Source organism: Hippoglossus hippoglossus, chromosome 18 (genome assembly GCF_009819705.1).
Source record: "Hippoglossus hippoglossus isolate fHipHip1 chromosome 18, fHipHip1.pri, whole genome shotgun sequence".
In the NCBI taxonomy this organism is placed as follows: domain Eukaryota; kingdom Metazoa; phylum Chordata; class Actinopteri; order Pleuronectiformes; family Pleuronectidae; genus Hippoglossus; species Hippoglossus hippoglossus.
The window spans coordinates 10,698,422-10,714,551 of record NC_047168.1 but is presented as its reverse complement, the minus strand read 5'-3'; the positions used below and the strand labels follow the sequence as shown (position 1 = coordinate 10,714,551).

Sequence of the window (16,130 nt, the reverse complement as noted above, 5' to 3'; positions counted from 1 at the left end):
CTTCACTTTTGAACTCCACCACATCCAAGTATCCTCCTCCCCTGCTGAACCAGCCCCCATGACAGATTCCCTCTGTGTGGAGGAGGAGGGGGATGTGAAGGACTCACGGCTGGTGCTCCTCGACATGATGGCATAATCAGCTGAATCTTCATCTGCTGGTTCCTCAGCTCTACGCTGATGTGGGGCCAGCCTCTCCAGGGCCATAGGAGGTAAGGAAGCCCGTTTACTCAGCAGCCTACGTTCAGCTTCACTTTCACGACTTGACGAGCGACGCAGCACTCTCCTGGTATGGGACTGGGAGCCACAGGGTGGTGTTCCTGGTGCTGGCACGGAACTGGACGTCAAGCTCCCTTGATTGCTGTTGCTACCACTGCCCCCACCACTACGTTGGCCCATCAGGATGTAGTTGGCTCCCTCATCACCAAGGGATTGGCTGCTGACGCTACCTACAGAGCTTCCAGGGAGGCTTGGGGAGGGAAGGAGCGTATGATCACCAGGACTAGAGCCATATTCATCTGAGGAGCCATAGTCACTGGGTGAGCCAGAGACGGAGGCACGATGGGTTGGAACATGGCTATAGGTTCCACATCCCGGGCCAATAGTAGCAGAAGATGTTACACCTCCAAAGTCAGAGCCATGCCCAGAGCTAGATGAGAGGCTTTGGGCTGGGGAGGGCGCTGGGGTGGAGATGGAGCGCATCAGCCCAAGAGGAGTTTTAGCAGCTGTGGTGGGGACTGAACGGACTGACTTCGACCTGAGGATTGGGGTGGTAGAACAGGAGCCATTGGTGGAGGGACTACAGCTCGGTCCTTGGAGCGGTGTGGTCACAGTTATCCCATCCTCACCTTTCCCGCCATCACTGGCAGTGCGAGACCTCGGGAAGATATCCCGTGGGGTTGGAGAAGCATTGGCACTGCTGCCTCCTGCTCCACAGTTAGTGCCTCCAGGAGGCTCAGTTCGGGGCCGGCGGGTGAAGCCCACTTGGCTGGGAGGAGGGTTTGGGTGGTGGCGGCGTGACGGAACACTGATGGGGTTTGAAGCAGTAGCACCTCCTCCAGGGCCGGAGTTTGACTGAGATTTGCTGCGTTGGCGGAACTCCTCGCTCAGTGCCTTCATCGCCTCCAGCAAGGTTTCATGCATGTTCTGGGCCACCACCGAATCATCCACTAAGAAGTGACAGAAAAACCTCATGTACAGTAAACTCAAAACACAATCCTGGGAGAATCTGGGTTTATTTAAGAATTATATCTTATTTCTTTTGGGAGTAAAATTTCTATATAATTATTTCTATTTAAGATGCATCATTGAAACAAGAGCTCACTTTTTCCTTTCATTTATAACTGCCTTTAGGTTTATTTTAACTACATTGTTTAAAGTTGAATTGGACCATAATGTAGGGTTACATGAATGCTAGCCTTAACTTTGCAGCTTCTTTCCCTCAGTTGATTATAGGGTCTTAACATTTATTTGGGATTGGAGGCTGAAACTGTCAACATAAAATGGACTGCAGATTACAGGCTCACCTGCATCCAGAACTCGCCCGGGCCTGTCACGGCGGAGCGTCCCACCTCGACAAAGAAGAAGTTTTCTGAGTGGCCGCAGCGTCTGACGTTCATGAGCTGCAGCACCACAGCAGCAGCATCAGAGTTGAGCTTGACAAAGTTGACAGTCTTGTCAGTCAGGCAAAGGCGGTAGATGCCCACCAAGTTCTTGGCCTGACCCAGGCCTTTGGGCCACACCTTCACCTGCCAAACCTCTTTGAACGCAGGCCCAGGATTGGGCACGCCATAGTCCCCCGCTGCCGCACTGTCGGAGAGGTTCTTACCTTCAGGGGCAAGACAGAGAGAGAAGGAGATTAAAAGGTTGCTTCAGTGAAAAAGAAAAATAGAGGATACTGCATGTGGGGAAAAAAGAGAGAGGTAATTAAAGTGTTACAGATGAGGATTTATGAAGAACACCAACAAGTGCAACTACAGCAACAAAGCCCAGGATGACCTTCATGGATGTGTGACCAAAGGGAAACATGAGGTGAAACCACCACTATTTACCTGTTAGTGGAGAGCAGAGTGCCTCTATTATGCAAGCTGTGCTGATATTGGGCTTTTCACAGATTTTTTCCCCAGATATGAGTCCAACCAGAGCATGCAGCAGCTTGTGAGACAGGCTCACTCTACCTGCAGACTCCTGGGGTCTCATTTGTCATCCTGACACCCAAAACACGCACACATACCAGTGTGGAAAAAAAGAAACACAAAAAAAACTGTTGACAACTGAAGCCCTGCAAAAGAATGATGACTGCGGGAGTAAAGCAACCGTCGTGGAAAATCTAAGTGAACCAACTTGGAAAATGCTTAACAAGTGAATCTTCTCCGAAAACCAAGCCAAACAATGCCAGTTTAGACGGCTGGGGATCTAAGAGAAAGCTCTCAATAAGCTCCTCAAGAGCCAATTTCTAGAGCTGCTCTACTGACAATAAACCGCCTTTGTAAACTAATGAAATCTAGTGTTTTTAGCAAGACTACAGGCAGTCCATTCATCCTTTGTGTTGCGTGCTCTGTGCTCAGACAGTAAGGAATTAGTGAGGCAATGAAACACAGGAGAGAAAGCTCTTGGTGAGACTTGAAATCTGAGCTGTTAGGGGCCATACAAAGGCAGCAGACTTACTTAAGCAGTTAACAATATTTGGTCACCTGTTTGGTGTTTTAAGTCACTGTATTGTTCGAAGATCTGAAGCAGGAAATGTGCCCATTACCCCAGAAAATTACCGTAACTCTGTCATGTCATGCAAATCATTGAAACCGCCTCTGAATATACCACAGATTTACCTCCAAGCTCTTTTACTTGAGGGACCAGGATTATAGGAATACCGCGATGTGTGACTCATGCTTTCACCCTAAAATGTTTCTTAAGCAAGGCCTCTTTCCTCCCATGTACCGCATTACTTTGTTTTCTCTGTCGAATTGCCAGGCTGGATAGGTCTGGGCATGAAAACTACACAATGTACAACACAGATTCATAATCTAAATCACGACAAGACTGAAGAAACAAACCACCTCAACGATATACTCACCTGCTCCCTTCACAGGAACAGGATGTTCTTTGTAAGGTACTGGTTAACTTGCACCTGACTTATTAACCTACCACATCTGGCATATTGAAGTAATGACAGCAAAAGTGTTTGTTTTTTTTGACGAGTTCCTGAGTGACTGACCTTATTTTGAAGAAGCTTGTGTGGTATTCTACCTTAGGCATTGGTTTTGGTCCAACCGGGATAAACACAGTGCGCCCTCACCGCACAATTTACAAATATATGATTATGTCTGCGTGCGTTTGCTCTTCTTTTCTCATGCCTCTGCTGCAAACCCTACAATGACAACCATGTGTAGACAAGAGGTCCCAGCACGCACAGTGGACACCATTTTAACCGAGCTTCCGTTTCCGTGACAAATAGTTCCCCCACAACCTCTTCCCAAAAACATTTTTTACTCATCATTGCAAAAGAGGGAGAAGTTTCTGGCTGGTTGCTCTTCAGTTTTCCTCCCTAAAATTGGGAGGCTCACTGACAACTTGAAAGAAACTTAGAATAGATGTTTTGTTGAAAGCCGTGGATGCTGTGGCTTAGTGGCTGTGTGTGTGTGTGTGTGTGTGTGTGTGTGTGTGTGGCGGCACTCCTCCTGCATTATTAGATGACTCATTCAAGGACATGCATGGCTGTTTCGTGTGCAGCTTTTCTAACTGTGTGTGAGGAGCTGCGTCCACGGAGCCCTGTTTGCCTCCTCGATTTAGATTTACAACAGGAAAGGGGTGGTTTGGGGATTTTTCAGTGGGGACAGAGGGAATGAGAGACTGCGGGAGATTGCAAAGAGATATCAAAGAGCCATTAAGGACAGAGAGAAGGGCTTTTTTAAACGGAGGAAAAGAAGGTTTATTTAAGGATTGCTTAGATTAAAGAACAATTAATCACAGTCATTATTCACGCTAAACTTTAACTTTTCAGTTCCTTGCTTCTCGGGATTGACTCAGATTGCTGTCCAACATGTTCCTCGAAGACTATATTTTCCTTTTCAAGAGCCCATTTAGAATTTCTTGAGGAGAGCACAAGTGTGTTGTTTGTTCCGAGTACAGTGCAGCCTTAAACCTCAGCTGTGCCCTCGACAGCACTTGCATACACACACACACACACACAAACACCCTTGATCTCAGGGCCACTCCGGCTGCGGACTCTTATCGACAACTCTCAAAAGCACTCAAAACATTTAAGAGGTTTAGCTGGAAATCCTGCACCACCCTACCACCATCGGACATCATAGATCTTCCTTCATGCTTACATAAAGTCTGGGCTGATGCTACTAGGAGTTGTATGAATTATAGATCGCTCCTGGCTTTCCTGAGGGGGGCTCAGTGTGGTGCTCAGAAGAGATGGCTGGTGAGAAAGCAGTACTCCCCCCCCCCCTTTGCACTGAGGTTATAAGTCGGTCAGCTTCTGTGCACTACAACGCCGACCCTATACATCATAATGAGCCCACAGGAAAACATGCACAGAAAAATGGCCCTTAGCAGGAGAGGAATCCGAGGACTAAAGCCAAAAGCACATGAAAGCAAAGTACACCTGGAGGTAATGAAGCATCTGCGTTGAGCTCCCCGAGTGAATAGGGGCGATGTGTGAACAACACTCAGCCAACCTTGATACAACCTCGATGGAGCGCATATATCCGGTGAACGAGTTCATACGAGGCGACTAGATTTATTTCAAAGTGCCAGCATAGTAATTCCCCCTTTTTTTAGCAACTTGAAAACAACTTACACTGGCTTATTGACGGACATGTTGTTTACTTCACTTTTGCCTCGACCACACATAAAACCTGCGGCCTACAATGACAACCTACACGGGCAACACTGCTATCTATTCATGCCGATTTATTTGCTGTGCCCGAGCTGCCTCCCAGGAGATCATAGACTGTACATAAGGAGGCAGTAATCTAACCCAATTTTCTCCAACTGGAGGCGGCGCTGTATCTGCCTTGCTTTCTTGCTGCCTCAGGCAATAAGAGAGAGTGTGTGTGTGTTTAGGGTGAAGCAGGGGTATAGGGGTGCAAAATTTTCCCCAGGGGCTTCCAGATGCCTGCTGGGATATTGACAGCTCCTCCCTGAGTGACAGGTGGATTATTGTAAGGGTTATCACACAGGTCCTAAAGGAAGTAGGTCTTCCACAGGGGTCTTGAACAAGAACAGGGGGTAGGGGGCTGTTGTCATTGAAGCACCACGGCACTGGCTGGGATCCTGGTGTGATTAAAGCTGCTTTCAGAGGTGCACTGAACTAAGATAATCTTCTGGAGGGGCTACATGCAAGAACGCAAATGTCTGGGTCAGTTACTCAGGACAATCTCTGAAGTTTTTCCTGCCAGCCCCTAGGAGAAACTCTGGATTTTGTCTGGAGGGATTCACCGCAAGCGAGGGAGCGTGCCAATGATGTTTCTGAACATCACCAAGAAAAAACAAATAGAATACAAATATCTCAGGATGAAATATTCGCCGACAAAGATGTCGATTTGTGTGCTCAACGAGATCCAAGACATACATATACGTAGACATTATACGTAGAATGGATACGTTACTTCCGGCCTCCTCATGCTGCGTCACCCCTCGCCTAAACGCTCTGGGGGAATTTCCTATTGTTGTTAATAAATCTGACCAGAATTGTAAGGAATTGTGCAATTTCATTTGCAAACGGAATTTTAAAACTTAAAGGGCTACCCAATAATCCCCAGTGTTTTTGCTTTCCAGTTTCAGAGGCAACAACTTTCCTGTTGTGCATTTCTGTGAAAAACTATTCCGATTTACTGAAATTTATAGTGAGATCATAATAAAAAACCCTTTACTTAGCTAATGCAGCCTGTAAATCAGGGAGAACGCCTCTGGCAACGGAGCGGCTGCCTCTCGCTGGGTTCTGTTTCAAGTTTCTGACCTCACTGCCCCAGCATGCTGTGCTGTGCCATAACACCGCAAAAACACTGCACAGGAACTTCTGAAGACTAAACCCCATTTTTTTCCACCACCTCCTTGGCTACTGTGCCCCTATAGCACCACCCCCCCACCGCCGTACCAGGTTACCAGCGTGGATAGATAGCAGACAGCTGTGTGCTCTTTGTCCGAGCATGTATCTGAGAGAGGCAGAGAGCGAGCTTCCCAGCAGGGAAAACAGTTGGTCTAATCTCTGGCTGCCATGTGTGCCCAATGTTCCTCTTTTTTTTTTCCAACTCCTCCACTTCCTATCTTCCATATCCACCCATCAGAAATCCCCCTATCTGGGCCCACACTCAGGGACCCAGTGCTTCCCCAACACCAGCATCTGCCTAAGGTTCATTTCACATGTGGTTCGTGTTAGCCGGAGGAGCGTGCGCACACACACGCACGCACGCACGCACACACACACACACACAACGTACACGTAAGCGCATGAAATTACCGGTGACGCATCCAAGCTTTGTCGTCCCTTGACAAGACCCGAGAAAAAGGCCCAATAGAAGAAGAAGAAAACCAACGATTTCACAAAACCACCTCAGACGCCCCTCAACTAACTGGCAGCCATCTTGGACAGACTTCGTAAACACTCTGTCTGTGTATTATTAAGTCAGACAAGAAGGTTTTGGAGAATCAGACCAAAGAGTCCCCAGAGTTAACTTTATTATGTGAACAACACTGAGTTTTATTGTTTCAGCCCAGAGTCATTTTAGCCCTTAACGTCCAAAAATGTTTTTTTAAAAGCAATAATACTTTTTCTTGAGAACTTGAACGTTGCGTTCAAATTTTCCAAAGTGGATAATCTTTTACAGTAAGTTTTCATTTTAGTAGCTTGACAGCAAATACAGAGCATGAAATGGAAATGAATGAAAAAAAGTACAGATTAAAAGACATTTAGAACATTCACAGCTTAATTCAATTTACATCAAATTACACAAAAGACATTACGTCAAGTTTTCAACTAGAGCCTGACCAATACGCTTTTTTTGGGGGGGGATGCCAAGGCCGATATTAGGGAGTAAAAAAATTCCAATACCAATATATTGGACGATATCAAAAATATAAAAACAAACCCTTTAGACAAAGAAATGGAAATGAGGGTAGATATTTTTCAGTCTAACAAAATATCGTAAATAACAAAAAGAAAACACAAATAAAACCAAATATATATAACTTGAATTAAGAAACAAATAAAAATAATAAAAAGATCATAACTAATATTTAAATGGATCAGTCAAAATCAATACAAGAGGATTTCTTGAGGATTTCAACTTTCTACTGTTTCACTTTCCCACACTTGCAAGATCCAGTTAATGCAAAGCTCTGTATAGAAGCATTGCTAAGTGAAGCCAAAGAAAATAGGAAACTCTCCAAAAACCCAGTATATACACGTGTGTCTGAGCCAAGCCACTTTCACCTACTTCTGCTCCAGACCTCCTGGATTTGATTCCATTCCCAAAACCAAACGTATAGGCCGGGGGTCTTTTCACATTCTTCAGATGCTTTGAAATGAAATCTAACAGTAGAATATAAAGTGGGTGTGTGTGAATTTGTACTGTACACACAGAAAATGGCAGGATTCCTCTTCTGTCTGGACCCTGGTGTTACAGGACGTCCAATCAATGCAACATCCTGTATTGAACCTCCCTGGGGAGGAGGAGGAGGAGGAGGAGGAGCAGGAGCACGTCCCGGTTAATGTGGAAGCTTTTTTTTTCTCCTGCTAATTTCTCTCCATGTTTCTCATCCATTCACTGATAACTCGTGAACTTCCTGACCTCCACCGTGAGAGCGCTAATGTGCCGGTATCAACACACAGCAATCAATACAGCACACTATAAAAGGTTACTATGCGTTTTAAAGCCCCACGGCTCTATAGTGCTGAACATATGGGTGTTCATCGACTAAATGGATCATGTCCCCCCCCCCCGGCCCAGCCCGAGCTGTCGATCGGAACCAGAGCACTTAATTGACGGACGTCCTCGCCGGTGAGCAGACAGCGGCGCACATGAGGTGCAGAGCTCGAGGCCATTTCAGGCTCGCTTGCGTTTCACTGCGACTGTGATGCAACGAGTCGGAGCCGGTCGCGCTGAAGCCAGGCAGGATAGATTGTCGTGTTAAATGAAATTACAGGGTGTTAACATGCGCGGAGTGTTTGTGCAGAGGAAATACCCGGTGGCAGCTCACCGCCCCTCAGTTAGAGTCGGACCTCAATAACTGGTTGACTGTAGAGAAAAGAAAATGGTTTAATCACTTTACTTGAACTTTAAAACTTTGTCCTGTAACGACGGCATCCGCCCCTGCAGCCTCTGCTCTTTGACTTCATTAGCACCATCTCCAGTGTGCCACCAGCGGCTGACCCCCCCCGAGACAGTAATTACCAACTAATTAGGGAGATGAGCAGTGCTTAAGCACGGCTTAACGTTTAATCGGCCGGCTCATCGGGCCACTGGTGAGATCCAGATCACATTGGCCAAAGCAACAGAGCGTGTGACAGAGTCTTTCTAATTCATGCTTCTTTTCCACTGGTCCAAGAGCCCACTAAGCTGAAGAAGGATCCCGAGAAGGATCAGCCCATTGGAGCCCTCGTTTTTTTGGAGGGGTGGAAGGACACATTTGACATGGGACAGCCTCGTCATGCCACTGTCACACAACCAGCCTTTAAATGCAGCTTTTGGGGTTTTTTAAAATCTCGGGAACAACGTGCAACAGTGATTTTATTCTTCGTATCGTGCAGACAGCAAGTTTTCTGATTTGTCGTTATGTTGCACATGAATCACCAGGGGGAATAAAAACTGAACGCAAACTCAACGGGAAAGCAGTCAATTGTCTTTTTTTCATTAACTCGCTAATACTTGTAATAAAGAGGCTTGACACACAAGACAATTCACTGAAAACTTTGATTTGCTGACATGTGGAAATATAAGCTGCAGCTCCGTCTGCCCTCAGATGCATTTGTTTTGTGGTCTTTAAAGTGTCAAAAATTACGTCACGATGATCCACAGACCGAAAACAGATTCATACAGCGAAGGGGAAAGTGTTCACACTGAGGTCTGTGGATTAGCATGAATAACCATATCATTACATCTGGAAGCAGATGTTGCTCCTCAGTGTTTCGCATGTCACGTCTTTTTCAAGCTGTGAACAAGGAAAGCTGAACTCAAAAGACCCCGGTAACGACACAACAAAACCTCGAGGCTGCAAAACAAGGATTATTTACAATATCACTTAATCTGATATTTAATTCCTCCAACATTCGTGTGTGTGTTATGCTCAGAAAATACTCAGGAACTGCTTTATAATTTCCCAGAGCTCGAGCGGATGACTTCAAACGTTCCAACAACTTCCCAAAACCCCAAAGACATTCAGCTGTAATTAGAAATGACAGAAAAAAGAAGCAGCGTTTTTCACTTTTTAAGCAAAAATGTGAAACATCTGCTGTTTTTAGCTTCTCAAATGAGAGTTTGCTGCAGATCTTTGCTGTCAACAAATACAAATTATTTCAGCTTGAAGATCCATTCTTGACCTTGGAAGTAACTTTTAAACACTTTTGAAGTACTTAATGATTATTTCAATTTGTATAGCACAAGGGACCCAAGGATGCTTTACATGTTTAAATGTTTATCTTATCTGCACGTTCATGCGTTTGTAGATAGTTTCTCTCTCGTTCGGTGCCACCAAGTCCAGACCTGGACTCCAGGTCGCTGTGTTGACTTCTCGTCGCGGTGCCTGAGCTGCGGGACAGTTTGCCTGGCAGACGCCTGGTTGTGGTGCCACACCTCTGCCTGCCTTCGCCGAGGTTAAGCTTTTACACACTCCGCTGACTCTTAATAGATGAGCAAATAGCTGCCCTCAAGCCTGATACTGTCCTCGCTGCCCAAAAGGGTCTTACTGGACTCAGCTGAATAAATAACTGGGATCCTAATATCGCCGTGGACGGCAGCTGGCTCGTGTTTGTGTAATTACCACCGGCTCGAGAGGTCAGGCGGCGCGATACTGGAGCGTTGCTGTGCTGCTTTAAGTGAGTTTCCCAGGCCTGTGGCACAGTATGTGGGCAGTTGTGCTGTACAGTATGGCTGCATGGATATCCAAGGTATTTATTGTGCTTTCGCTGTACGCATGCTCACTTATCCTGCAAGCCGAGGAGTCCCTCGCTGTGCAAATTATTGCAAACTTCAACCCGAAACTTTGATTCCACCTCCAGCTGACGCCTCACGCAGGGAACCTCACCCCCTGCAGCAACTGACGGAGCTCAAAGGAGGCGATAGGAGCAGCTACACAGGTATCAAATTAAAGGAGGGGGTCCCCGTGTGAGGCCCCCCCGACGCAGCATCTCTCGCCTCGGTGCTCTTTCAGCTTCTGCAGGGATGAGTTGAGGACACATACTTCACTGCAGTGGCAACAGCAGAGGAGGAGTGTGAAGACGAGGCAGGAAAGACAGCGGGGGGTGGTGGGGGTGGTGTGTGTGTGTGTGTGTGTGTGTGTGTGTGTGTGTGTGTGTGTGAGTGTGAGTGTGTGAAGGGAGGGGTTCGGTCAACACGCAGACACCACCGACTTCAAACTGTGTATGAGCTGCACATACCTGAGGACGGTTATTACAGGCAGGAATCCTCACAGTGTTCAACGTGACTGTGTGTTTAAAGCTATTTTCGCACAAGCAGGTTTAGGCAGCCGTTGGCCGTGACCTTACACTCCCCCTACCCCCCCCTCTTTCTTACAAAACTCTGCTTGTTCATGCCTGGATCATGTGTGTGTGTGTCTGTAGTGTTTTTGTGTGGCCTCTTTTTTTGTGTATGCAGTGAATCTGCGTATGAGCTGCAGCACATACCACAACAAAATGCCTGCCAGCGTGCGAGTTTACACAGCGGCCGGCCGCAGCCCTTTGTCATTGTCAGCGATGGTGATTTACACGAGAAACCCAAGACTTGGAGCAACACAAGCAAGAGGAGCGCTGCACACCGGGACCTGTAATTTCAAAGACGACTCAGGGCGGCGATGGCGTGACGATACTGGTGATGATGGCGGATCCAGGCCTGCACGGTCGTCTGGTTCCCTTGGAGGGCCGAGTTCCTCCCCCTGCTGAGCAGCTGCCCCGTAAAAAGAACAGGATTTTCTGTACATCTGACCTTTGCACACTTAGCAACTGTAGTTTGGATTATTTGCACTTCTCTTCTGAAATGCACAAGAGGTTTGCACAGGGAAAAGGCTGCGGAGTCAGTTTCCCAGGCTTTTGCGTCTGCGCTCCAACATCTGTCTATTCGCTCCCCCCGTCTCGCGGAAACTCGTCAAATACTTGGGAAGGAGTGGGTTCACAGAAACACACACAAGCCACAGTTGTGCTAGGAGGCAACAGGAGAGGGAGAAGGGGAGGGGAGGCCACAATGTTGACAGCAATTCCAAAATCTGCAGGGTAACACTCGATTCCCCTCTAATGGACCTACTGGCACCGTGCAACTTTCTTTTCGGTCGCTTATGAATCATCCAAATATGTCCTCCGCTTTGCTCTCTGTAGCTAGAGTGTATTAAAAATACGTCAGGAGCGGTGCGAGCTGAGGTGGCCTCCTTCCCCCCCTCAACCTCAGGTGTTTTATCCCCCCCCTCCCCTTCCACCACTCATCTACTGCCTTATGTAACAGCAGCAGCAGGTCATGTGTGAGAAGCACCTTGAATCTTCTGTTTGCCAAGATTGCGTCATGTGTCCCCTGTGGCCTGTCTGGTCTCCCTCCCCCCCCCCACCACACACACACACACACACACACACACACACACACACACACACACACACACACAGGAGAAAGGCCGAACAGGTGATTTTTTTTTTGGAAGTTGCTTTGCTCACCACTATTGCTCCAACAGCTGTGTTTACACTGCGGCTGATAGACACCATTTGAGAAAACACTACAGATCCTCTTGATGGGACACTACAAGCTGCTTCCTCATTATTACCGATCAATCAATGAATAAATATTCATCTTTTAATAACTGATTTGGTTTTTTTTTTCTTTGGGGACATTTATTCTCGTCCTCTTCGGGGATCAATGCCAAAAGTAATATTGCAGTGTCAGCAGGGGAAAGTAAACAGGAGGGCAGACAGGGGTGTGTTTGAGCAGCCCCCCCCAAAACCCAGAGAAGGACCCAACAAGTCTTAGAACAAACTGGGAGCAAATATCAAGCTTTGACACCGGTGTGATTAGGAACTGGGGGGGGAATAAGCTCCAAGGTGCTGCGTAAAAGGCGCATGTTTACGCACACGCACTCCTGTCAAGAGAGGCACTTGTAAAACAGTGGAACCCATGCAGCAGAAAATCCGTATTGTTTTTATCATTATTATTATTGTGCCACCACACACACACACACACGCACGCACGCACACTCTCACACTCTCTCTCTCTCTAATTAAAGTTGGAGAATTGTAATAGTTTTCAAATGATAACCCCCCAAAAAACACTGGATCTCTGCATGCTCTGCACACTTTGCCACGTTTCTCCACTCCTGCAGACCCTCATGCACCATTTAGCAAGTGTGTGTGTGTGAGTGTGTGTGTGTGTGAGTGTGTGTGCATGTGCGACTTTGGCTTACTTTTGCACTGCAGCTCCACCATGGCCTGGTACCACTCGTCCTGGTCCGCCTCGTTCTCCGCGGCCACGGCGAAGCTCTCGGCCCGCGTGTACAGCACGATCATGTGCTTGTTCTTGGCGTCGGCCCGCTTGTTGATGTTGAAGCACGTCTCCAGCGCCACCGCCCGCTTCGGGACGGGGGCCTTGCCGCGGAATTTCTTCTCGCTCTCGTAGTACTCCAGGCGGGCCGGGCCGAGCTCCGTGGCGGCGCGGAGCACGAAGTACCGCCGGTGCATGGACTTCTGCTTGCGGAGGTAGCCGCTCTTCCGCACGTCCTCGCAGCAGCTGTGCGGCTGCTGCTGCGGAGGAGTCGGTGGAGTCGGCGGCTGCTGCTGCTGCTGCTGCTGCTGCTGCGGCTCCTCGCCCGCTTGTCCCTCCATGACCGCCGCAGTCTCCTTCACTTCCAGCTAACAACTAACTTTTTTCTGTCTTTAATGTGTCTCGGGGTGTGTGTGGAAGTTCAGCGGGCTGACTCAAACACCCCCCCGGCTCCGCTCCCCTCCCTCGCTCCCACACATCAACGCAGGCATGTGAGAGGAGGCAGAGGTCGGCGTGCTGCTGCTGCGAGTCCCCGGAGCTCGAACCCGGTGCAGAGGTTTGAAACCGCAGCCGCAGGTTGTGGTAGTTTCCCTCTTGTTCCCTCTTGTTTCCGTGTCTCTCCGGTGGACGGGGCAGCGCAAGTTTCCCAAGCCGCACACGGGCGAGCACATGCGGCGTCGCTGGGCGCGGAGCTCCCCCTACTCTCCACTACTACTACTGCCGTCCGAGCGCGTTAATCCCGTTTGCCGCACATTGCGGAGCACAGAGCGGGTCCCGCTGCACGCTGCCGGTGTCTCAGAGAGTCCGTCCCCCCGCACGCACACCCCCGGCTCGGCTGAGGAGCTGTGGCCGCGGTGTGAGAGCAGCGGAGCCGCGGAGCAGCGACCGTGGGGCAGGACTGTCACTCAGCGAGGGGCGTTCACTGACTCCGCCCGAGCTCGGACACCGCAGCGCCCTCAACGTGCGGGACAACTTTTAGTTAGTTGTCAGTGATGGTGACTTGTATCAACACAGACACAAAACTGTCGCGATAATGTGAATATAAAAGAGAAATATGATGATAAAAATAATTAAAAGTTGCTTAAAACTTAACTATAAACTTAGCTACAACAAAAAACTATGGCCAAATATATTCTATGCAATAAAAGTCCCTGGTATTAATCTGCACATTACTACAACTCCAGTATTGTGTATTGCAGTGTATTGTCATTATATATTCGTATTTAGCTGCATAGATACTTGGGAATAACTATAAAGGGTCTCTACCTACAAAAATCAATCAATCAATCTATCTATCTATCTATCTATCTATCTATCTATCTATCTATCTATCTATCCATATGCAGTATGGATAACATATTTTACAGGATAAACAATGCAGAAAAGATTTTGCAAGAAAGTAATGTGTGTGTACAGGCAGTTAAAAAACAAGTGAGTATAATGCAGAGATCGATGCAGTAAGATGTTGGATAATACACAGAATCTCATCAGACACTAAATATTTCTCTGAATGGTTTTGTGGACTCAAAAAAGCACATGTCTGGATTATAGACTGTATATAAATATATATGTGTATCCAGTCTATAGTCTGGACCGACCTGTGAGTGTGTGTGTGTGTGTGTGTGTGTGTGTGTGTGTGTGTGTGTGGGGCCCCTCTGTGCATTGTGTGCCTCCAGGTTAGCGCACACAGCTGACTTATACAGTACATGGACGTTTTAATATTCACCCAGAGACCCAGAAAGCAGCCCGAGCTCTAATACTGGAAAATGTGACATGTTAGTTTGAGGTCACATGATGAATCACAGCTCTGTTTGGAAAACTGCACCATATTACTCATATAGAAAATAGTAAAGCTGTACTTAACAAGACAACTCACACAGTTAAACAACGACACATGAACTTACTCACCTGATTTGATACTTTAGTGAAGTTACACCCTAACATGTTATCAGCGTATCAAAGTACAAACAACCAGTGATTACACAGTGAAGAACGACTGACCCAACATGAATCAGTTAAGTTTTAGTCTAGTTTTTTTTGGTATTTTGGTTTATTTAAGTTTACTGTTTTCATAAACTACTTTTATTTTATTCTCCATTTGTCTTTTTTGACTTTATTTATAGTAATAAAGCTTTTAGATTCACACTACTTGAATAATTCTGTTCAATCAATTCTAACAAGTGCTGCAGTGCGTCGTGTGAAACAGCTTCTTATTAGTTCATTTTGACACATGCATTGACCCCTGACCATAAGTAATCAATTGTAAAAACAAATCATATCTCCACAGACATCACAACACGAAGTAGAACAGTCACAGAGCAGCAGTTAAATGGCCTTTTAATCGAGCCACTCCATAATACCACAAGCGGTATTTCCCACAGCCCCTGAACGCAGCGTGTGTGGAGTAAGATGTCAGTGTTGGCTCTTCCCTGAGTTCACCCTGTTCTATTTACTGTTAAAAAATCCCCTTCTGTCATTTATTCATACTCTAATACAAATACACAATCATTTCCATCACCCTGCACAATCTGCAGTATAAACATTTACAACGTGAAGTATCCTTATTTATGATTTTATGATGCTGCATGGAAAATATCTCTCTTGAAATGAAAGGGGTCACAGTGAAGTCATTGGACCACTGAGCTGCTCGTGTGATTATTGATTCCTGCAGAGGTGCGATCAGGGTCAGATTAAGGTTATGATTGGATAGATGAACACACAGGGTTATTCCTGCCTCTCGTGGTGTCTGTACACACGATGTTCTCTCCCTGTCTAGACTGAGCAGTGAATCCTCCTCCATCCCTCAGGGGGAGAAATAAAAAAACAAAAAACTGCCTGTAATCCAGATTATTAATCCACGTTCTGCAGATGTAGTTACACTCTGGATTTTTTTTTTTTTTTAAAGCCATAAATGCTTCAGATGGGTCTCATAGTCGCGGTGCTGATAGCTGTGCCGGGGGTTTCTATCTTTGTACTCCACGCTGATGCAGTATGTATGTTGTTATGCAATATGCATCCAGAAGTCACCTCACTCGTGAGGTCAGAGGGAACTGGATGCAGTGCGCCCCCTGCTGTTGCAAGGCGACGTCACGGCCTTTAAAAAGAAGTCAATTCAATTTTATGCTTGGATTTAAATTTATGAGATTATTTTAATACATTTACATACAAATTAGGCAGAAACACACACACACACACACACACACACACACACACTTCTATCTTTGTCGGGACACTATGCTTTCCCTGGCCCCTTTCTCCACCCTCAACCATCACTATAGCACTGCAGGCCCCTGCTTACATCGCTGACCTTGAACTAGAAAACTAAAGGTGCTTTCAAAGTTGTGGCCCCGACACAATGGGAAACTAGATTTACATTGTGTGAGCGTGACTGAAAACGAATTAAGTCACACTCATCCATGTGTTTGTCTTTCTGTTGCATGTTTTTCACTGTTTCTA

General features: G+C 46.8%; 1 protein-coding gene across 1 annotated transcript in view; it reads right to left on the bottom strand.

The window, feature by feature from the left end:
• si:ch73-335l21.1 (insulin receptor substrate 1-B) overlaps positions 1-13,969 on the bottom strand; it is a 43,574-nt gene extending 29,605 nt beyond the window's left edge. The window contains 4 exon segments of the mRNA XM_034569162.1: positions 2-40; positions 43-1,167; positions 1,524-1,825; positions 12,598-13,969. Coding sequence (XP_034425053.1) covers positions 2-40; positions 43-1,167; positions 1,524-1,825; positions 12,598-13,015 — 1,884 coding nt within the window. The 5' untranslated portion in view covers positions 13,016-13,969.
• Between the last annotated feature and the right edge of the window lie 2,161 nt (positions 13,970-16,130).